At 64.2% G+C, this 22,840-nt stretch overlaps 1 protein-coding gene across 1 annotated transcript in view; it reads left to right on the forward strand.

Moving 5' to 3' along the window:
* Window positions 1-16,871, forward strand: part of TMEM266 (transmembrane protein 266) — a 60,781-nt gene extending 43,910 nt beyond the window's left edge. The window contains exons 8-10 of the mRNA XM_056128753.1: window positions 6,696-6,885; window positions 13,434-13,496; window positions 16,320-16,871. Of these exons, the coding sequence (XP_055984728.1) occupies window positions 6,696-6,885; window positions 13,434-13,496; window positions 16,320-16,855 (789 nt within the window). The 3' untranslated portion in view covers window positions 16,856-16,871. The remainder of the gene's footprint in view (window positions 1-6,695; window positions 6,886-13,433; window positions 13,497-16,319) is intronic.
* The last annotated feature ends 5,969 nt before the right edge of the window (window positions 16,872-22,840 follow it).

Consider the following 22,840-nt stretch of genomic DNA (forward strand, 5'->3'; position numbering starts at 1 on the left):
ACCAGGCTCCCGTCCACCAGCTAGACCGTTCCCACCCACCCTGGGCTGTCCTGGCTGCCAGCAAGTGGAGCTGAGCGTCACATGCCTCTCTCCATTGGCGCGTTCGGGATTCAGGGGAGACCACCAGGCACGTCTGCCTCTGAGCCATCTCCCTGAGCCTCTTCAGTGCTCTTCCCCCCCCCCCCCCTTTATCTGGCTGTCTGATTTTCACTCTTATCCTGAGACCCACCCTCAGGTTCAGCACCTCCGTCTTCCTCTGATTCCATCTGCTCCAGGCCCTTCCAGCTGAGCGTCACTCTCAGATCTGATCTGTCGGGGTTTTAAAGTTTCACTGGGCTGGGGCTGGAGCAGTAGTACAGTGGGTAGGGCATTTGCCTTGCACGCAGCCAACCTGGGTTCTATTCCCAGCATCCCATATGGTCCCCTGAGCACCGCCAGGAGTGATTCCTGAGTGCAGAGCCAGGAGTAACCCCTGAGCATCACTGGGTGTGACCCTCCCCATGTGGTCCATCCCCACTTGGTCCCCCTCATCCATCTGGGATGGCTGCTATCACCTACCCGACTCCCCACCCAGTTCACTGCCCTGTGCTGTGGCCAGTGCCAACTGTCCAAGGTGCTCATCAGACTCCCGCAGCCCCCATCCCTGCAGCCCTCTGCTGACTAGGGTTCAGCTAGTTGTTGCTCTCTTCTAAAAAGCCTGTGTCCTGAATGCATGTTTCCATGCCTTCCGGCCCCAGCCCCTCTCTGCTGCCTCACGGACACACTACTGCAAGGACCCTCAGAGCTGGCCCTCAGGACTGTCCCCAGGAGACTGTCCCCTGAGTGCAGCCAATCTCCCTCCCCCTCCTGGGACCCCCCAGGACTCGGCTCTCCAGCCCCAAACACAGAACTTAATGTTAAGCCCCTGACTTCGGGTGGATGAGCGGAGGGGAGGGCTCCCACACTTGGGGTTCACCTCTGTGGCCTCACACTGTTGTCAGACCAGGTTCTCTGTCTGCACAGTTGTGCTGGGGCCGGGCGCGCCCTGTTCTCTGGCTGTCTGGCCGGAATTCCAGCGGGTCCCTCCCAGGCAGCGCTGTATCAATTACAGCTCATCAATAATGCAGTGGCTCAGAGTGGCCGGGGAGGCCATTAGCTGGCCCTGCCGAGCGGCCTTGGAGAAAGTGGGCTGGATGGGCCCCCGGGAGTTCAGATTGGCCAGCACAGGAGGGGCTCCAGCCCCGGGGGCTCAGGGGGCTCCCGGACCCTCCGTGACCTCGGAGAGCTGAGCGCTGAGCCCCACCAGCCAGCGGGAGGCTGAAGCCCTGACACAAGCCACCCCGGGAGGAGCCAGCCTTGCTGCTGGGGGTCTTGAGGCCAGTTGCCTCACTGGGGTGTGGTGAGATCCTTGTTCTGCTCCAGCTCCGAGACCATTTGGGGTTGGGCCTATGAACAGGCCCAGGGCCCAGCAGGACCCCTGTGGGGCCGTGCATATTCTCCGGGTGGCTAGGGAACTCCAGTGGCCCTCCCCTTGCTGCCCAGGTTCAGTGGACTCAGGCCATTCCCCCACTTGGGACGGCTGATGCCATGGGCGGATGAAGGAGCAAACAAGGGCCAAGCCGGCTGGCGACCAGATGCCGTTTATTCCATTCTCCCCACCCGCCAGTTCCGGTCTCACTAAGCCCCTCATTCCCGTCTCCTCCCGTCTTTCCTGCTCAACTCTCCGCGCCTCCTCTCACAGCCTCCTCTCTCGTCTCTCCACGCGCCTGCTCCTGCATCTTCCCTGCATTCTCCTCCTTCTGACCCCCTGGCTAGTCTCTCTGCACTCCATCTTGCTGCCCTGGTCTCTCTCTGGTCTCTCCCCAACTCCCCGTATTGGCGTCACCATACCCGTTGGCAGCAAAATCAACATAAGAAAGTCCTTCTTCTGCTCAAGGGCAAAATACCACTTCGGGGTGTTTTGACTTTCCTTAGTCTAAAAACAATGAAAATCTTAATTCGACTTCTTAATATTAGTTATTTTGTATGGACGCAGTAAGAGATACACTGAACTTGTAGGGTGGTTCTCCTGGGGACATCTTGCCACAGACTCAGACTATAGTGCTCAGGCTGGATTAATCATTCCTAACCCTAGCAGGGTGCAAATCTAGTTATTGCTTTTTGGATCATGACAGCATTTGTCCATGACCATGCTCTTACCTTATAGTTAAGCATTATGGCTTGACTTTGGCCTGGCCCATTTCGATGCCAGGGTAGCACATAGCTCACGCTTGCCCTGGGTCCATCCTGTCCCTTTTCAGGACCCTGCTTTTGAGGTGCTAGGAAGTAAGAGCAACTGAGGCTTAGGTCAAGAGAACAGATGCTCTGGAGGTAATATTATCTGAAGTCAATTAACTTCCAAGTTACAAAAGCATAGCATTAACTGTCTTCTTGTGCCCATTGAAAAAGGACATTGCTCTGAATTAATTGTGCAAAGGACTTAAAGAGAAGAGAGAAACAATATTTACAAGTCAACAGAGCACAAAGAAAGAGGTTACAAGTAAACCCAGAGGAATGGGAGCACTGTGATGGGAGTAACTCAATAAACCTAAGCTCCCTGCAGCAAGGGGGAAAGGACAAACCAATGTTATCCTACAGGGCAGGCCAGGGCTCTGTGTGGAGCAGTATCAAGCTCCATGTGGACAGGCCAGGGCTTGGATCCACACTCAGTCTCCTTGTTGTATGCTAGGCTTACTTAGGGATCCACAGACTTGAGGAAACCGAGGCACCTCACACAGGGGCTCACTCCGCCACCTTCCTTCAGCACTGAGTTTTGCAGACAGCGTAAATCCTGGCAGGATTCTGTCTGCTGGGGGCTGGGGACATCCTGCAAGGGACCCTGAGGCCAGCGCTGCCTGTTCCTTTCGATTCTTGCATGATGCGGTGTTGCTCTTCCCTTTCTGGGCTCCCCTCCCTAAATGAGCCCCTCTCCAGCCCAGCCCAGCCTGGGGGTGAGAGGCAGCTGGGAGCTGGCCTGGAGGGAAGATCCACAGACTCTCCTTCCCCAGCGCCACTGAAACGAGAGCAGAGACAAACATCATGCTCCTGAGCCTGGACACAGGGCCTGGTAAGCCCTGTCCATGGGCATCAGGAGACAGAGATGTCGGGAGTTAGGGTGGGGGGTGGCTGGCAGGCGCAGGAAGCTACGGGTGGCAGAAAGCAGAGGATCCCTGAGGAGTCCGTGGGGGTGCGGGGGAGGGAGACGGACATTTTTCCTCTCAGAACTCTGAGGACCGGAGGACTGAGGAGGAAGGGGTGAGTCCACCCCCTCATGGGGATGGGAGAGGCTATAACCAGGGAGACAACAGGAGACGGGAGAAGCAAGGGGGCAGTGGGCGGCCAGAGCCGGAGCCTGCTTTGCTGATAGGACAGGGTCTGGGTGTCAGGCAGGTGGGGTCTGATTCCAGCTGTAAGAAACTCTCTGACTCCTACATGGGAGAAGGGATGGCAGAAGCTGGAGTGTCCAGGTGAACGCTGACCCACAAAGGTGGCAGGAAGGGGGATGGCGGGGTGGCACTCACCGACGGAGTGAGATGGAAACCTCTGAGGGCCTGAGAGAGGACGTAGGGATATGGACCTTGCTGTGCACGCGGCTGACCCTGGTTGGCCCCCTGGAGGCACGTATGGTCCCCTGAGGCTGCCATGAGTGGTCCCGGAGCACAGAACCAGGAGCAAGCCCTGAGTACCAACGGGTATGGCCCACAAAAAAAAAGGAAATAAAAACAGGAAAACCCAAGGAGCAGGTTTGGGGAGGCAGGGAAGAATCCTGTCTTGACCAGGGAGACAGGGACCCAAACTTCACTGCCGTGGGCAGATGCATGGAGGTGGGAGGCTTATACACCTGGGAAAGCTCAGGCTGGGACTGGACATAATTGGCAAAATAGGTCATCTTCTAGCGAGGGTGCCAGCCTGGGTTCCCCGGGCACACTCCTGAGCCCCCACCAGATCAGCTCTGGCCCTGGGGGATGACCGGAGGACGCAAGGAAGCGTGCAATGCCAGCCCTGAACACTAGGTGGCGGCGGCGGCGCTCCTTCCCGAAAGTGGACGCGGGCTCCAAATAGCCTGCAAGGCCGCCCTGGACGTGGCCCCACGCTAGGCCAGGGGTCCGGAGCACGAGGAAGCCGCCCACCCCCCACTCCCCCAGCAGACCCAAACTGAAAATGCGTGCAGTTTTTCTGCAAAGTCCTTGAGAGGCACAAGCCCTCAAAGAGCTCTTGGTGGTGAGAAACGCCCGTTGCGCGGTGGGGACGTCAGGGCACAGGTGTGCCGGCCGCGGGCTCAAGGTGACCTCGGCGGAACCGGCTCCGGACAGCTCCCGGCGCTGCGGGGCGCGGGTGCAGCCAGTCCTGCACCGGGAGGCCTGGCACCACTTTCCTTTCCCCTGCCCGGGTCACAGGTAGCGAGGGTGGCATTCGCGCCCGGGTGCTCTGACTCCTCACCCGGGGCGCCGCCCCTCATGTCGTGTCCTGTCCCGCCCCGCTGGTCCTCGCGGTGGGCCAGCCGCCTGGTGTCCACGTGGGTCCACAGGGAGACGCAGCCCGGAGCTGGGGAAGGAGGCCTGGGACCAAGGGGGGGTATCGGCAAGGCCCGCCCCTCCCGCCAGGGGGCGCTGTTCCCTGCCCTCGCTGCCCCCCACCTACCTGGGGGCGCCGTCCCCTGCCCTCGCTGTCCCCTACCTGGGGGCTTGTCCCCTGCCCTCGCTGTCCCCAACTGGGGGCGCTGTCCCCTGCCCTCGCTGTCCCTACCTGGGGGCGCCTTCCCCTGCCCTCGCTGTCCCCTACCTGGGGGCGCCGTCCCCGCCCTCGCTGTCCCTACCTGGGGGCGCCGTCCCCTGCCCTCGCTGTCCCCTACCTGGGGGCGCCGTCCCCTGCCCTCGCTGTCCCTACCTGGGGGCGCCTTCCCCTGCCCTCGCTGTCCCCTACCTGGGGGCGCCGTCCCCGCCCTCGCTGTCCCTACCCGGGGGCGCCGTCCCCTGCCCTCGCTGTCCCCTACCTGGGGGCGCCGTCCCCTGCCCTCGCTGTCCCTACCCGGGGGCGCCGTCCCCTGCCCTCGCTGTCCCCTACCTGGGGGCGCCGTCCCTGCCCTCGCTGTCCCCTACCTGGGGGCGCCGTCCCTGCCCTCGCTGTCCCCTACCTGGGGGCATTGTCCCCTGCCCTCGCTGTCCCCTACCTGGGGGCGCCGTCCCCTGCCCTCGCTGTCCCCTACCTGGGGGCGCTGTCCCTGCCCTCGCTGTCCCCTACCTGGGGGCACTGTCCCCTGCCCTCGCTGTCCCCTACCTGGGGGCATTGTCCCCTGCCCTCGCTGTCCCCTACCCGGGGGCGCCGTCCCTGCCCTCGCTGTCCCCTACCCGGGGGCGCCGTCCCCTGCCCTCGCTGTCCCCTACCTGGGGGCGCCGTCCCTGCCCTCGCTGTCCCCTACCTGGGGGCGCCGTCCCTGCCCTCGCTGTCCCCACCCGGGGGCGCCGTCCCTGCCCTCGCTGTCCCCCACCCGGGGGCGCCGTCCCCTGCCCTCGGTGTCCCCACCTACCCGGGGGCGCCGTCCCCTGCCCTCGGTGTCCCCACCTACCCGGGGGCGCCGTCCCTGCCCTCGCTGTCCCCTACCTGGGGGCGCCGTCCCTGCCCTCGCTGTCCCCTACCCGGGGGCGCCGTCCCTGCCCTCGCTGTCCCCTACCCGGGGGCGCCGTCCCTGCCCTCGCTGTCCCCTACCCGGGGGCGCCGTCCCTGCCCTCGCTGTCCCCTACCCGGGGGCGCCGTCCCTGCCCTCGCTGTCCCCTACCCGGGGGCGCCGTCCCTGCCCTCGCTGTCCCCTACCCGGGGGCGCCGTCCCTGCCCTCGCTGTCCCCTACCCGGGGGCGCCGTCCCTGCCCTCGCTGTCCCCTACCCGGGGGCGCCGTCCCTGCCCTCGCTGTCCCCCACCCGGGGGCGCCGTCCCCTGCCCTCGGTGTCCCCACCTACCCGGGGGCGCCGTCCCTGCCCTCGCTGTCCCCTACCCGGGGGCGCCGTCCCTGCCCTCGCTGTCCCCTACCCGGGGGCGCCGTCCCTGCCCTCGCTGTCCCCTACCCGGGGGCGCCGTCCCTGCCCTCGCTGTCCCCTACCCGGGGGCGCCGTCCCTGCCCTCGCTGTCCCCTACCCGGGGGCGCCGTCCCTGCCCTCGCTGTCCCCTACCCGGGGGCGCCGTCCCTGCCCTCGCTGTCCCCTACCCGGGGGCGCCGTCCCTGCCCTCGCTGTCCCCTACCCGGGGGCGCCGTCCCTGCCCTCGCTGTCCCCTACCCGGGGGCGCCGTCCCCTGCCCTCGCTGTCCCCTACCCGGGGGCGCCGTCCCTGCCCTCGCTGTCCCCTACCCGGGGGCGCCGTCCCTGCCCTCGCTGTCCCCTACCCGGGGGCGCCGTCCCTGCCCTCGCTGTCCCCTACCCGGGGGCGCCGTCCCCTGCCCTCGCTGTCCCCTACCCGGGGGCGCCGTCCCCTGCCCTCGCTGTCCCCTACCTGGGGGCGCCGTCCCCTGCCCTCGCTGTCCCCTACCTGGGGGCGCCGTCCCCTGCCCTCGCTGTCCCTACCTGGGGGCGCCGTCCCTGCCCTCGCTGTCCCCACCCGGGGGCGCCGTCCCTGCCCTCGCTGTCCCCCGCCCTCCCGCCCGCCCCTCTGCGGCGCCCCCAGCGCCCTCCCCTCTGCCTCGGCAGTTCGAGATCCGGCAGCTGCGGGCGCACCTGGCGCAGCAGGACCTGGACCTGGCGGCCGAGCGGGAGGCGGCGCTGCAGGCCCCGCACGTGCTCCGCCAGCCGCGCGGCCGCTACTCGGTGCTGGAGGCCGGCGCGTGGGCCGAGGAGTCGGCGGCCGGGAGCGTCGAGGAGGAGCTGCAGCCCGCGCAAGGTGGGTGGGGCGCCCCGATCGAGGCCCAGGTCGGCCGGGGCCAGGGGCCCGGGCTGACCCTGACCCTGACCCCGCCCGCCCTCGCCCACCTCCAGGCTTCTCATGCTGGCAGCGCCTCCCGGTCCGCCCCCTGATCTCGACCTCTAGGGGCCTGGTTTCCCCTGGGCAGGCGGATCTCGGCAGGAGGCCGGTCCACCTCCCACCCGTGTCCCCGACAGCTCTGCCCTCCTGGGGTCCAGAGGTCACATGCTCAGATCCCGGGCTCAGCGTCAGCCTGGAGTCAGTTACTCGGCCCCCTGAAAGGGGGCATCCGAGACCTGCGCTGGTGTCCGTCCCTGTGGGCTTCCCAGCCCTTCACCTCCTCCCCGCCTTGCACAGTCATCTCTTGCTTCCGCATTTGTTTTGTTTTGTTTTGTTTTTGGGTTTTTTTTTGCTTTTTGGGTCACACCCAGCGATGCTCAGGGGTTTCTCCTGGCTCTGCGCTCAGGAATCAGACTGTGTGCAGGCAAATGCCCTGCCCGCTTCTGTAGTTTTGCTCAGCTGCCTCTGCCCCCTGTTCTCCCTGCCAGGTTTCCCTTCAGGCCCAAAACCATCTCCGTGAGCCCCAGTCCCCTCCCACCCGGTGCAACTGAGCCCCCACCCCGAACAGCATTTCCAAGCGTGCCCCCAGTTGCGTGCCTCCGCCTCCTCCTGCCTGCCTGCCTGCAAGCTCAGGGCCATGCCGAGGAGATAAGGGCAACGGCTGCATCCTGACCAGTCCCTCTCCCCACGTGGGTCTCTGCACCCTGGGGGCTTAAACCGGGAGCCTCCGGGCCTGGGGTCTCCGAATCCAGGACTCGAACAGAAGAGAGGGTGAGAATGAGCCTGTGAAAGTGTTGCCGGAAGGCTGCTGCGTCTTCGGCTCTGGCTTTCCTAGGCAGGGAGGGGGCAGGAAGTGGACGACAGCCCGGCTCACCCAGGATGGTCTCCACCTGCCAGGCTGGACAGCTCCCCTTGCTGTCCCACCTCCGGGACCCCCACTGCCCACAGGGAGCCCTGGTCTGGGCCTGGAGAGTCGCACAAAGGAACCTCCACAGAAACTGCAGGCCCTGTCAGAGGGGCTGGAGAGAGGAAGAGGGTGAACGGGGAACAGGGGGTCAGAGGGAGGAGCAGGAGGTTGGGGGGAGGAGCAGGGGGCCAGAGGGAGGAGTGAGAGGTCAGAGGGAGGAGTTGGAGGAGGAGCAGGAGGTCAGAGGGAGGAGCTGGAGGCCAGAGGGAGGAGCAGGGGGCCAGAGGGAGGAGTGAGAGGTCAGAAGGAGGAGTTGGAGGAGGAGCAGGAGGTCAGAGGGAGGAGCTGGAGGCCAGAGGGAGGAGCAGGGGGCCAGAGGGAGGAGTGAGAGGTCAGAGGGAGGAGTTGGAGGAGGAGCAGAAGGTCAGAGGGAGGAGCTGGAGGCCAGAGGGAGGAGCAGGGGGCCAGAGGGAGGAGTGAGAGGTCAGAAGGAGGAGTTAGAGGAGGAGCAGGAGGTCATAGGGAGGAGCAGGGGGCCAGAGGGAGGAGCAGGGGGCCAGAGGGAGGAGTGAGAGGTCAGAAGGAGGAGTTGGAGGAGGAGCAGGAGGTCATAGGGAGGAGCAGGGGGCCAGAGGGAGGAGCAGGGGGCCAGAGGGAGGAGTGAGAGGTCAGAAGGAGGAGTTGGAGGAGGAGCAGAAGGTCAGAGGGAGGAGCTGGAGGCCAGAGGGAGGAGCAGGGGGCCAGAGGGAGGAGTGAGAGGTCAGAAGGAGGAGTTGGAGGAGGAGCAGGAGGTCATAGGGAGGAGCAGGGGGCCAGAGGGAGGAGCAGGGGGCCAGAGGGAGGAGTGAGAGGTCAGAAGGAGGAGTTGGAGGAGGAGCAGAAGGTCAGAGGGAGGAGCTGGAGGCCAGAGGGAGGAGCAGGGGGCCAGAGGGAGGAGTGAGAGGTCAGAAGGAGGAGTTGGAGGAGGAGCAGGAGGTCAGAGGGAGGAGCTGGAGGCCAGAGGGAGGAGCAGGGGGCCAGAGGGAGGAGTGAGAGGTCAGAGGGAGGAGTTGGAGGAGGAGCAGGAGGTCAGAGGGAGGAGCTGGAGGCCAGAGGGAGGAGCAGGGGGCCAGAGGGAGGAGAGGTCAGAAGGAGGAGTTGGAGGAGGAGCAGGAGGTCAGAGGGAGGAGCTGGAGGCCAGAGGGAGGAGCAGGGGGCCAGAGGGAGGAGTGAGAGGTCAGAAGGAGGAGTTGGAGGAGGAGCAGGAGGTCATAGGGAGGAGCAGGGGGCCAGAGGGAGGAGCAGGGGGCCAGAGGGAGGAGTGAGAGGTCAGAAGGAGGAGTTGGAGGAGGAGCAGAAGGTCAGAGGGAGGAGTTGGAGGCCAGAGGGAGGAGCAGGGGGCCAGAGGGAGGAGTGAGAGGTCAGAAGGAAGAGTTGGAGGAGGAGCAGGAGGTCATAGGGAGGAGCTGGAGGCCAGAGGGAGGAGCAGGGGGCCAGAGGGAGGAGTGAGAGGTCAGAGGGAGGAGTTGGAGGAGGAGCAGGAGGTCATCAGTCCCAGCTCCACTCAGTGTCAGTTTCAGTTGTGTCACCCGTGAGTGTGTGTGTGAGTGTGTGCATGTGTGTGTGTGGGGGGGGGCATAGTGGGTGGGCGCCCAGGGGAGCAGGGAGCATGTGACAAGCCTCAGCCATACGTGAGGGCACGGTCGTGGCGCCTGCTGTCAGCCCAGGGCCCGGCCATTCCTCTGTGACAGCCCTGGGTGCCCCCTGACCCTCATCCCCCCACCCCCATCCCCCCACACAGAGCACCTCATCATCCCCCTCACCCCACAGCGCTGAGCATGTGGCATGATTCACAGCCTCCGAGGGGCCAGGGAGGCCAGGCCCCACGTGTCCCCGGGACCAGGAGCCGGGAGGCTTGGGGACAGCAGGAGTTATGGTGGCAGCCGCGTGGGCATGGAGAAGGCGGGGGTGGCGGCTCCTGGTGACCCGCATCACCACCGCACACACGGACAGACAGGGTGGGTCTGCCAGCAGGGGTGTGTCCTGGGAACAGCCCTAGGAAGGGGCTCTTGGCTGGGGGGTCAGGGTGGGGGATGCCAGCCCAGCCCTGGCCCCAGCAGTCACTGGCGACATGCCCAGCGGCTCTGGCCCCACTTGCCCGGCACAAATCATTTTTAAAACCAAGGCCGCGGCGGTGCAGGCTCTGGGCCTGCCCGGTTCACAGGGCCCCTGTGCAGTCATTAATGCTCCCCCCAAATTTATTAGCCTCCAAGCTCCCCCGTAACTTATGACTCACGGTCCCATGGGGAGTGCCCGGGGTCTCCGCACGATCCACCCTCCCCGCCCGGCACGGCCCAGAGCAGCCCTGGCGGTGTCTGCTGGGAAGTGGGGGGGGGGGGGGGGTGTTTCCCGGGCAGGGAGGGGCCCGTGGGCTCATGGAGCCGCCTTGGGGCCCTCTTCAGGCTTATTTATGCTTCAGGGAGCCCCAGAGCCAGGGACTAAGACCTGAGGAGGTGGGGGCATCAGCCGCCGTGTTGGGAGGCCAGAGGGAGGGATGGCGTGAGCTGGGGTGGCGGCTGGAACCCTGGTGCCTGCCCCCAGCACTGGCCCTCCCGCTCACTCCTGCAGTGTCCCCTGGGAGGATGCTTTCAGCAGGAGGGGCCCTCCTGGTCTTGCCAGCACTCTCCGAAGCTGAGTTTCCATTCCTCTCTCCTTTTGGGAAACGCAGGGCTCAGAGAGCTGCCAACTGGAGCTTTGGGCCCGCGTGCACCCCAGGACATGCACCTGAGCCCCAGAGGCTCGGCTGACTCAGCGCCCCTGCTTCCTCCTCTCCTCCGAGCCCACCAGCCCTGCACTGGGCTGGTTTTAGGGGACCAGCTGGGAGGGCCCTGGAAAGCTGCAGAAATGACCCAGGACTCAGGGAGAGGAGGGGTAGCCCCGGGCTGAGCCCGCCCAGAGGGCACAGAGGCCTCCTGGGGTAGGAGCCCCGAGCCTGTGATTGTGCCCACTCTTCTCCCCAGCCCCTCCTGGGTCCTCCCCCTCGGGAGCCATGCCCAGGGCCTGGATGGTTCTTAGGCAGACCAGCCTCTACCCCTCACTCCTTCACTCCCCTCACCCTCGTGCCCCCGAGATCCCTGGCACCCAGCAGTGCCCGGGCAGGAAAGAAGGGGTAGTATACTGCCCCTGGAGGGATAAGCTGGCCCCTCACTATCACCTGTGTCCCAGTGGCAGGCACACACTGACCCTGTGCAGAGTGCCGCCGTGTCCCAAAGGCTCTCCAAGTCCTCAGGAGAAGAGGGCGGGCGGGCCTGGGAGGCGCTCCTGTCTCTAAATTCCCCAGAGGATGGGGGCAGGGGGAGGGTGTGGGGGTCACATGCCGAGAATCTTGAGAATCTGAGGGAACGTGAGCCTGGAGCTCAGGCCAGTGCAGAGGCCACAGGGACCGGGCAGGGCGTTTGAGGCGGGAGGGGGGAGGAGGGAGGCCCGGCCAAGTGCTGGGGTCCCAGCCTCCAGGGTGGAGGGAGCACCCGGTTCTATGTTGGGCTCGTTGCCGCGGTGGGAGCTGGAGGTCACGGGAGAAGCTGCATGTGGCCAGCCAGGCAGAGGCGTCTGGGCTGAAGGGCAGGGGTGGTTCTGGCCAGCAGCCTGTGTGGAGGCAGGCAGCGCCCTCAAGGGGGGAGGGGGGACACGAAGAGACACAGTGGGGGACTGGCTGGACTCCCCTGCTCTGATTCCGCTGCCCAGGGGGCCAAGGGGGTGTTAGGGATGAGCCCTCACCACAGGGGCACAGGGCAGAGACATGAGCTGCAGGGGGGGGGGGGGTGGAGGGGCTCGCTCCTGCCTGCAGGAGGAACCCGGGCATCTGTGTGGGCCCCCGAGGAGTCACGAGCTGGGTGCTGCTGGCCCCCGGGGAGGAGACACTGGGCGGTGAGAACTCTCCAGGACAGCAGCTAGGGTTACAGGGGACAAGCGCCAGGGCCCAGCCTGCAGACATTTGGTGCCTGCCTTTCCCGGCACCATGCAGTTAACCCAAGCGGTGGGGGCGGGGCTTCCCAGAAGGACAGTAGGGGGAGGAGGCGCCCAGGGCAGCCAGGATCCGACTCAGGGCCTGGCACCTGCAAGGCAAATGGGCCACTGAGTCAGAGAAACCAGAACCGAGCGGGTGGGGGGCTGGAGACCAGGACTGTAGGGTCCCTTCCCCCACCCCCCACCCCCTGGGAGCTCTGGCCCAGGGAGGCAGCTGGGCGGGTGCTGCCAGGAGGCAGGGGGCCCAGTGCCCAGCAGAGAGCAAACTTGACAGAGGAGGCGCCCACCATGGGGTGCAGGCCCGCTGGGGGCACACCCCGAGGGGTGCGGGGACCCGCCCTGCTTAGAACTTGGGTTGGAGACAGTGCCAGGAGCCAGTGGCCTGTCTCCTCAGAGCCTGTCGCAGCCTTGCCGGGCCCCCTCCTGGCCCAGCCAGAGGCTGTGACCCGCCCAGCCCCCAGGACAGCTACACCCAGGCCCTGGGTCTCTCGAACACCCCAGGCCTCCTTAGGGGTGGTCTCGTGGCTCTGCGGACACTAGTTTGGCTGCCGCATCACCAGCCCCCAGGACACCACACCAAGGGCTCCATGCCTGTGTGGGGGATGTGGGGCACTGAGGGCCGCTTGGGGGGTGGCGGAAGGGGACAGTGTTCACAGCCCGGACCCCAGCAGTGGAAGCCTGAGGCGGGGGACCTGGTGGAGCTGCACGGCTGGCCCCCTCCTCAGCCCTGGCGGTGAAGCTGGATGCACCTCACAAGAGGGCCAAAATGCTATGGGACGGGCTCGGCAGTGGACACTTGGCTGGTCCCCCACGGTGCCCCCCGCTGTGCTCCTCTCATGGGCACCCCCATCCCAGGAGGGGGGGTCATGGCGGGGGTCTGACACCGGGCTTGACACCAGGTCTCCTCTCCCTGGCTCTGGAGAGGGGACACTGTCCCCATGTCGTGGACGGGGTGCCGGGTGCAGAGAATGCCCCGCGGCGACAGCGGTGGAGCTGAGGCCAGAGACCAGGGCGCTCGGGAGGCCCCTCTGGGTGAGGCGTCCGGGCAGCCCCCCAAGTTCTCACTTGACAACCCCCCTCCCCTCAGGGCCCTCAGCGCCCTGTGACAGAGGCACCTCCCGAGCCCCGCCTGGAGCCTGGGCAGCAGGTCCCTGGGGTGTGTCCCGGCCCCCTCCCAAGTGTCTCTGAACTCTGCTCGTCCTGTGCCTGTTGGGCTGGTGGGCAGGTCCCTGAGACCGGGTCCCCCGCCCCAACATCTCGCTCAGCCTGGCCTGCTGCTGTCCCGTCACAGACTCCCACACCGTGCGTTCCAGGGCGTCCCTGCAGTGCTCGGGGGACAGGACCTGCGGTGCCGTGGGGCCCCCATCGCTGTCCTGTGGGACCCTGCATGGAGGACAGCACTCAGGCGAGGGCGGAGGGAGCTGAGGGCGGGGGAGGGGCTCTGGCCCCTCACAGGGGAGGCTGTGTGCTTCCTGGGTCCCAGACCGGGTTGGAGAGGGGTGTGCCCGCAGCCCCAGCCCTGCTGACCACACCCCCTTTTGTTCCACTTCCCTAGACACCACGGTGCAAGATGACATGAACAGCTACATCAGCCAGTACTACAACGGACCCAGTAGTGGTAAGGGGGGATCGGGGGTCCCAGATCTCAATGCGGCCCAACATCTGGGTGGCCCTGGGAACCCCGGTGGCTGAGGGCGGCAGGGGCAGGAATTCAGATCCCTTCAGCTCTGGCTGCTGGCTGGGGACTTCCAGGTCACCAGGGAGGGCCTGGTGTGGACATCTCCGTTGGAAAGAGAGGTGCAAGGCTTGAAGGCCTCGGTGTGTCCACAGCTGGGGAGAGGGAGCAGGAGGCCGAGGCTGGAGCAGCAGCAGCCGTTCTGTGCTTATACTTGCTGAAGCCTCACCCTGGGAAAGAGTTCCCAGAGACTCTGCAGCTTTCCCTGTGTTGTGCAAGACCCCTCTCTCCTTCAGCGCCTGGTTTCTTCTGAGCTTTGGGCTTTGACCTGCAACAGGATGTTTGTTTCAGGTGTCAGTGTCCAGGTGGGAGACACTGTCTAGGGAGACACTGTGTCCAGGGAGTCAGTGTCCAGGTGGGGGACACTGTGACTCACCCTGAGGTCTCGTGCAGACAAAATATTCCATGCAAGATATTTTGGGAGAGGGCCGGAGCAATAGTACAGCGGTAGAAGGGTGGGCGTTTGCCTTGCATGCAGCTGACCTGGGTTCGATCTCCAGTATCCCATATGGCCCCTGAAGCCCGCACAGGAGGTGATCCCTGAGCGCAGAGTCAGGAGTTAACTCTTGAGTATTGCAGGGTGTGGCCCAACAACACCCACCCCTCCTCCCCGCCAGCCCCCTGCCCCAACAAAGATATTTTGGGAGAGACCATATTCATGTGTTTATTAAGTCGTTCATTACCACCCATTTTGTTCTGGTTTTTGTTCATTCCCAAGTTAGGCACTAAGGAAAAACAGTGAAGGGTTTTCAGTCGAGGGTTTCACTGGGGATCTCAGAGACCTCGGAGAAAAGTGGGGACTAACATACAGTGCAAACTGGTCCCCACAGCCAGTCTGCTAGCAGCCTTTACCACCACGCCCCAGTCCGAGAGTGTTCCACACCCGCAGGGACTGTCAGGTCAACAACTCCATTTTATTGACTGCAGTCACCGTGCTGGGCCTAGCAGCCCTAAGATTTATTTTTTGCTTTTTGGGTCATACCCGGCAGCACTCAGGGGTTATTCCTGACTCTGCACTCAGAAGTACTCCTGGAGGTGCTCGGGGGACCATATGGGATGATGGGGATCGAACCCAGGTCGGCCAGGTGCAAGGCAAACTCCCTCCCCGCTGTGCTACTGCTTCGGCCCCATGTGCATGGGGATTCGTTACCTCTTGACGCCCTTGCCCCGTTTCACTGAGTTTATGTTTCCACACGTAAGTGAGATCGTCTGATCGCTCTTGACTTTCCGTGGCGACCCAGTCAGACCAGGGCCTCCCAGCCTTCTTCTAGCCATGGCCTCCTTCCCGTGGCCTCCCTGTCCTACCAGCTCACCCCCCACCCCCAGTCTCTTACCTGGCCGCTCACTTAAGTAGTTTTCCCCTTTGGACCCGAGAATCTCCTGCTTTGCCTGTAACTGTTGGAAGCAGCTAAGGTGTTTTTGCTTTAAATTATTATTTTTTTTTTCATCGAACCACCGTGAGATAAAGTTATGAAGCTTTCATGATCAGGGTTCAGTCATACAAAGTTCCAGCACCCATCCCTCCACCAGTGTGGTTTTCCCACCACCAATATCCCTCGTAGCCCTCCTGCCACTCCCCACCGTCTCTATGGCAGGCATCTCTCTCTCTCTCTCTCTCTCTCTCTCTGTCCCTCTCTCTCTCTCTGTCTCTCTGTCTCTGTCTCTGTCTCTGTCTCTCTCTCCCCCCTCCCTCCCCTCCCCTCCCTCCCTCTCTACTTTACTTTAGGACATTAAGGTTTGTAATACAGATACTGAGAGGCCATCATGTTTGGTCCTTTGCCCGAGTTTCAGCACGCATCGCCCGTCCAGAGCGATCCCTTCCACCCCTCATTGTCACAGAGGCCCCTCCTCTATCCCAGCTGGCCTCTCCCCCAGCCCTGGAGGCAGCTGTTCGAAACAATGAAGTCATGAAATTCACTTATAAACGGAAGGACACGGAGAGGAGAGTATCGTGCCGAGTGAAGTAAGTCAGGAGGAGAGGGACAGACGCAGAGCGACCGCACTTCATATATGTGGGATGTAAAAACCACAGTTTAGAACTAACATCCAAGGATGCTGGAAACAAGGCCAGGAGGACTGGTCCACGGTTGGAAGCAGCCAAGGTTTCTCAGGGACTTTTCCCTGAGGGAATCGTTCTGTCAGGTGACGGGACTGTGGAGGACGGAGGAGCAGGGATGACTCAACCTCCAGTGCTCGGCTCCCCTCTCCCCCAGCCCCGTCTACCCACCGAGCTGTGGAGAAGCCGCCCTCACTAGGGACACCCGCTGTCAATGCCGCCCTTGGTTGCTCTCAGAGAGGCCTGCTGAGGGGGGAGGGGCTATCCCAGTCCTCAGAAAGCGCCTCCCCAAACACGGGGTTCCCACTCCCTTGCCTGGCCCCCATGCTGAGTCAGACTGGACTCAAGTGGTCAACAGCCCCACATCACAGCGACTCCAGGGACTGATCAGGAGCCCTGGCAATGGGCGTGGGGTTTCTCTTGCCCCGGGGCTGCTCCAGTCCCTTCTCGGACCTGCCTGCAGGTGCCTTGCAGGGGCACCACTGCTCAGCACCCACAGGTGAGGGTCCAAGCCGGCCCCGTGTCCACACCGGAGTTAGCAGTCTTCTGGCGTGTGTGTGTGTGTGTGGGGGGGGGGGGGTGTCCGTCTGCTGAAGCCCCGCAGTCCCACTCGGCGCCCTCCCCCTGACCGGCTGCTCTCCTCCCCGCAGACAGCGGCGTCCCCGAGCAGGCCGCCTGCATGGTCACCACGGCGGCCATCGACATCCACCAGCCCAACATCTCCTCCGACCTCTTCTCCCTCGACGTGCCCCTGAAGCTGGGCGGCGAGGACACCCGGGCCAGCTCGGACAGCGCCTCCTTCCCGGCGCACAGCCCGGCCACGGCGGCCCCAAGCGCCAGCAGCCAGACGCCGGGCTCGCCCTCAGACTGCAGCACGGGCCCCCGCGAGGAGCCGTGGTCGGAGCCCTCGGGCGAGGCCCAGGCCCAGGACCTTCTCTCCTCCCTCTCGGAGGACCCCTGCCCGACCCCCCGGGCCTCGGACCCAGCCCCGCCGGGCTCGCCACAGCAGCCCAGCCCCGAGCTGGAGCCGCGGGTGGGGCTGCTCAACCAGAAAAACCAGGAGCCCTTCTCCGTCTTTCAGATCAAGCCCGTCATCCACTTCCAGCCCCCCGTGTCCATGCTGGAGGAGAAGTTCAGATCTTTGGAATCCAAAGAGCAGAAGTTGCACAGGGTCCCCGAGGCCTAGAGGCCGTCCCCCCGCCCGGCCCCACCTCGCCCCACTGGAGCTGGGTGGGAAGCAGCGGGGAGACCAGCCTGGAGCTGTCGCCTGGGCCCCTCACCCCGACCCCACACACCGGGGCGGGGGGCCTGCAGGGTGCCCTCCGGGAGGCGGCACCAGGCCAGACCTGCCTCGGACCTCAGCGCCCAGAGCTGGCACCCGCTGGGGCCCGGGGGTGCTCGCCGCGAGGCTTCTGTGGTGGTGGTGGTTCTTTTGTTTTTAACCGTTTTTACAGAAACCAGCCTGTGGCCCGGCCTCAGCAGGGTCCAGCGGGGGGGAGGGGGGGCCGGCTCCGCCTCTTCTGTCGCCTTCGTTCCGCTGCCACCGGGCCCCTGAGGAGCAGCACTGTGAGCAGGGGCGGCCCAGCCCCACCCACCCACTCACCGCCCCACCCACGCGGTCTCCTCCAGGACCCCGGGAGGCGGAGGGGGCCCGGACCCGTCACACACAGCCGCCGCCATCGGAGCCGGCGCCCTTAGTCCCGGTCCTTCCCTTCCGCATGAGCGTTCCGGGGTCTCTCCGAGACGAATCTCATCTCCGCACCATCATGGCACAGGAAGGACGATGGGGGGGAGGGTGGGGGGGCACCACCATTTTCCAACCTTGGCTTTAATAATAAAAACCAGCTGCATTGACACGCGGGGCTGGTGGCGGTCTCCTTCAGCTGCAGTGCCTGTGGCTCGGGGGTCTGGGTGAGACCCCCTCCTCAACACAGCCCCAGCTGCCTGTGACCTTGGGCTGGTTCCTTCCTTTCCCTCCCAACGCAGCTCCCAAGGGCTGTGCCAAGAGCAACCCGACCCCGCTCTCCAGCTGCGCCCGCCACGTGGCCAGCTGTGCCGGGCAGTGGTGCTGGTTCCCTCCGCACCCCCAGCAGGCAGGCCCCAGCCTGGCCCCTCTGCGTCACAAGGGCCTGCGGACCCCGCCTGGGCGTGCAAAGGCCCGGCTCTGGCTCTGCCGCCTTCAGCAGGGCCGCCCAGGTGTAACTGTTTCCTTGAAATTCCCATTTCCCACAGCCTCAACTGACCTTCTGGACCTGCCCAGCCCCTCTGAGCTGGCCCACCCATCTGCCTCCACCTTGGCTGAGGGTTCTCACGAGCTTCCTGTGGCCTCCTGGACTCATCCCAGGGCTCGTTGGAAGGGAAGGATGGGTGTGGGGGGCGGCCAGGCGTGGACAGCAGGACGTGACCGCCACTGCGATATGGGGTGAGGGTCAGGAAAGGCAGCAGAGGGGCGGACAGTCCCCGAGTCCAGGGTGGGCGTCTGGGGCCAAGGGATTGACATGACAGAAGCCACCAATGTGCTTAGTGACCCACCTCCCACACTGGCGCTGGGGGACGAGGGGGGCAGCCCCGGGCCAGAGGGGAGGCGGCAGAGACCCTGCTTGGGCTTTCCCAGTGTCCATGGTGCTGCCGCTCAGGCTCTGGGTGGGGCAGCGGGGCAGATGTCCGAGCACACCCAGGACATGCAGCTTTGGGAAAGGGCCACGTGTCTGGCAAGTCCCCAAGGAAGGGGGAGGGGCTCTGCCGGCTGGGTTCAGGTGTGACTGCCCCTGGCCTCACACCCCTACCACATGGGGGCGCTATAGCCCCCCCCACCAAGGAAACTTGTGACTGTTCAAGCCCTGGGCGAGGCCAGTCACTAGCCTTTGGCCCCTCAGGCAGGCCGGAGGAGCAGCCCCCTGGCACTCACTCAACTTGTGGCCAGAGCTAGAGGCGCCCTGAGGCCCACCCCTGCTTAGCCTGCTCTGGGGTGGGGCTCAGCGGTTGGCTGCACAAGCAGGTGTGTGCGCCCCCCCCCCCCCCCCGCCCTGTCCCCATCCTGAGAACCTCAGCAGCACCCCAAAGGGATGGGGGAGGGAAACGTCAGGCTGGAAGGTCACCAGTGACAGTGCCCGCAGGGCTGGAGAGTCTGCACCCCTCTGCACCCCGACCTTCCCGTCTCAGGCTCTGCCCTCCAGATTCCTCCTGGGTTTCCAGGCCTGTGTCTGGCTTGCAAAGTGGCTCCCTGAGAACCCTGGGGTCTGTTCCCTGCCTACCCCCCCGCCCCCCCAACACACACACCAACACACACACCCAGAACAACAGGATGAAGTCCTGGGTGCTGCCCTGCCCCCCCCCCACCCCCGCAGGAGGGCAGCTGGGAGAGCTAATGACATAATGCAAGGGAAAGCCCTCTGAGAAGGTTCCAGGGAGACACTAGAGAAAGTCTCATGAATAATGGATGCCCGGGGGCTTTGCTGCCTGTTCACACAGCACTGGGGGAGGCTGCCAGGGAGGCTAATTTAATGCTGCCAACCCCCAGTTTGGTGGTGAGGTGGGGGCAAGAGCCCGTCTGCCCCCTGGGTTCCCCTGGAGAGAGTGCCCAGCCTCTGATGAGGACCAGGGCACACTCTCCCCTCCACCGCCACCCCCTAGCTCCCTGGCCCTCACCCCACCCCTCATTCCCCTCACCTGCGGGCAGCTGGACGGCCGCAGGACGTCCCAACAGCTCTGGACTTCCCCCCACCCCCTCAAAGTTCACTATTATTTCCTGGTGAATATTCTTCAGTTACCCAAGGAAAAAAAGACCCACTGAGCCACTATTGAGGCCACTTGGCAGTCAGAGACTAACTGGCACGAGGGCTGCAGGGCTGTGGGCGGAGGTGATGGCGTGACAGCACGGGGCGGGAGCCCGTGAAACAGGCTTCCCTGGAGATGAGTGGGGGCGTCAAGACGTGGCGATGGTGGGCAACTCCCAGGCTGGCAGGGCACCAGTGCCCCGGCACCAGGCCAGTCCTTGTCAGTGCCGTCCCAGAAGGAGCAGGGTGCTGGGACTCTCCTATGTTCCATGCTGGACGCAGGCTGGCCGGGCCCAGAGTTGAGTGCAGACCCCACCCCTGGGCAAAAAGTGGTCCCAGAGAAGCAAAGTTTGAGGTAGGGCTCGAGGCCTGGGGTGGTCTGTCCCATTCTGGTGCCTGTCTTCACCTGGCCTGCCCGGGGGCCCTTTTTCCACTGAGACGGCTCCCCTGGACTTGGCTCAGCACAGGGCAAACAGGCTCCCCAAAGTGGGGATTATTGGGCCTGAGTACGGTTCAATAGGGGACACCTGCCCTGCACGGCGAAGCCCTGAGCTCAATCCCCAGCACTGCAGCGAGCGGGGGACTCCCCCACCCCAAACTCAACAACAGCAAGAAGGGTAAGTAGATTCACTAGGGTAAGGAGGGGAGGGTAGATTCACTAGGTAAGCAGATTCATTAGGTAAGGAGGAGAGGACAAGTAGATTCACTAGGCCCACCCTCCCCACCTGTCCCCTACCTGAAGCTCTGCTACACCCCAGGGTGGACACTTCAAGATTTCTTCAAAGCTTCCCACGGACAGTTCTCTATCCTGCAAAGGACAGAAGGATGAGGCCACCGTGGCGCCTCTGAGGGGGACCAGAGACAGGACAGAAACCAGGTGTCCAGATGCTGGGAGACCAGCCCCACTCAGTTCTCGGTCCTGCCTGTGGGCTCCCGGGAGCCCTCCTGCGAAAGAACCACACTGGGCTGGGCAGGTGCATTTCTGTGCCACCCTGTGGTCCGCAGCACAGGCGAGGACGTTGGGAAGCCTCGCCGGCTCCGGGGACTGCTGGCCACTCACCAACTGGGACAGGGCAGAAGGTAAATGCCAATTCACGCTGGCGCTGTCCCTCACTCAGCTCCTGTCCCACGTGCCCTGGGACAAGCATGCAGCTCCTTAGAGCTAAGCAAAAGAGAGACGCGAGTCTGGGGGTGCAGAGAAGTGAGGAGAAGGTGCGAAGAGGAGGCCGAAGGTGTGCTCGGTGACCCTCTTGGGCCCACTCCCTCCTGGTCCATTTCTCCCTGCAGAAATTCGGGGGAGTGAGGGGGGGAAGGTCGGGACACCCAGGCTTGGCAACCGCTGAGAGGTCACAGCAGGAGGCTAATAATAAACACCATGTGCTTGAAACACTGGCCTGTGCTCCAGTTTTACCACCGATGACCCCGGGGACAGTCCCTTCTCCCCCAGAGCCCTTCCCCCCCTCCCCCAAGCTTCCTGCTCAATTCATGTCCGCGGGGTGGCCAGCATGAAAGCACACTGCACAGCAGCTGGAACCCTGGGCAGGTTTCCCACGACCATCTCCCAGACCCTGGTCTCTGCACCCAGCCCCGCACCAGCTGACAGGCAAGCTCCCAGCCCAGCCAGCCCTGCCATCCTGCAACAGGGCTCTGGGGCTCTCCGGACTCCAGATGTGGGCACACTTGGATGTGGACCAACCTGTGACACCCGCCCGCTGAGATGCAGCCCAGCCAGCCCTCCCTCTCAGAGAGGCGGCAGAGCACCTGCAAGTGGGGTTCCCAGCCTCCGCAGAGGCACTCCCTGCTCCTCCGGCAACACGCCCCCACCCGATCCTGGAAAGAGGCCTCCCACTCTCAGCCAGCCCCACCCAGCACTGGACCCATCTCTGCAGTCTCCAGGGGGCCATTCTGTAACCAAAGAGCTTTCAGCCAGAGCCCTGTGGGACCGAAGGCCTGTGGGCTGCTGCTACAGCCTCCTAATTGCTTCCATCTCCTCCTTCTCCTCCCACCACAACCCAGGCCCCTTTGGGTCAGGCGAGGCCCCGGGCCAACCCCCCTCACTAGCCTCGTGCGGCAGGGTGGAGGGAGCACTGGAAGGGAAGACGTGCTCAGGCAGCGGGGTCTGAGGGAGGCACGCAGCTCTCACGTGCGTTCCGTGGCACACCCCTCCTGCCCTGGCATCAACTCCAGGAGACACGCGAGCAACAGTCAGCAAGCGGCAGAGGGCACGTCCACGCAGTCCCCACGCGGCCACCAATACAACAGACGCCGCAGCTGGTCAGAGGCTGCTCCGAGGGAACGACCCCCAGCCACCCGACCCATCAGCTCTGAAACCTATTCCAGGTCCTGGGAAGACAGGACGGCAGCGCCCCCAGCGCCTTAGGCCAAAGTATGTGGGACAGACTTCAGACTGGGAAAACCTGATTCATTTTCCAGGCAGACCAGGAAAGAGTGGGTGGCCAAACCCTCCGCCTTGCCTGATGCTGTCTGTGAGCTCCGTCCCATAGCCTCGGCTCAGATTCCCACCGAGGGCAGCCCAGGGCTGGCCACGACATGCTGCCCATGCTGAGGACCCATCAGCTTCTCCCGTCACAGCCAGGGTGTCTCCTCCCTGGTGGTGACACACCGCCTGAGGGCAGGGCTCGGATCGTGGCACCCAGCACCACGCCGCCTCCCTGTCGGAGCGGCACAGTGGCTGCTGCCTGGGCCAGATTCTCCCAGGGGTGCTCCCGAGCACTGCTCGGGCCACAGCAGAGACCAGGGGCACTGGCTAGAGTGCCAAGGGGTGGGGCAGAAGCAGGACTCTGCGCCTGGCAGACACTGCCAGACACACAGAGACCAGCATCCTGCCGGGGCCTCCCCCCATACAGGGAGGAGGTTCACCCACTTGGGGGGGCGGGGAGAGAGGGAGAACACGAACCACACAGGTGGGTGATGACCTGGGCCTGGCCACTGGGCTAGAGCCTGAAGAGCACCGTCAGGAGGGTGGCAGAAACCCTGAGCTCTCTGGGGTTTCTGCCGCAGCTCTTGTTAAAGACAGGATCACCGCTGTTAACAAGAGCAGCAGATTGTCTGACAGAGGCCAGACTGGGTCTGAGCAGCCCCTCCGTCTCTAAGCCCTCTGTCAGAGACCTTAGGATCCTGTAAGCGGACAAAAGCTTACAATGAAGAGAACACTGGATTCACTTCACGTCATCTGAACTCAGTGGGTCTACTCTGGGCGTGAGCTAGGGGTTTCTGAAGACTGCAGCATATTGAAGACGATATTCAGGCTTAAGCAGCCTGCTCCCTCCCCCTCCCCACCTTTCTTTCTTTTTTTTTTTTTTTTGGTTTTGGGCCTATACATAGTGGACTCAGAGATAACTTCCGGTGCCAGGCTGGGGATCGAAGCTGGGTCG

The sequence above is a fragment of the Sorex fumeus genome, unplaced genomic scaffold, assembly GCF_029834395.1.
Source record: "Sorex fumeus unplaced genomic scaffold, SorFum_2.1 ptg000067l, whole genome shotgun sequence".
Taxonomy (NCBI): Eukaryota; Metazoa; Chordata; class Mammalia; order Eulipotyphla; family Soricidae; genus Sorex; species Sorex fumeus.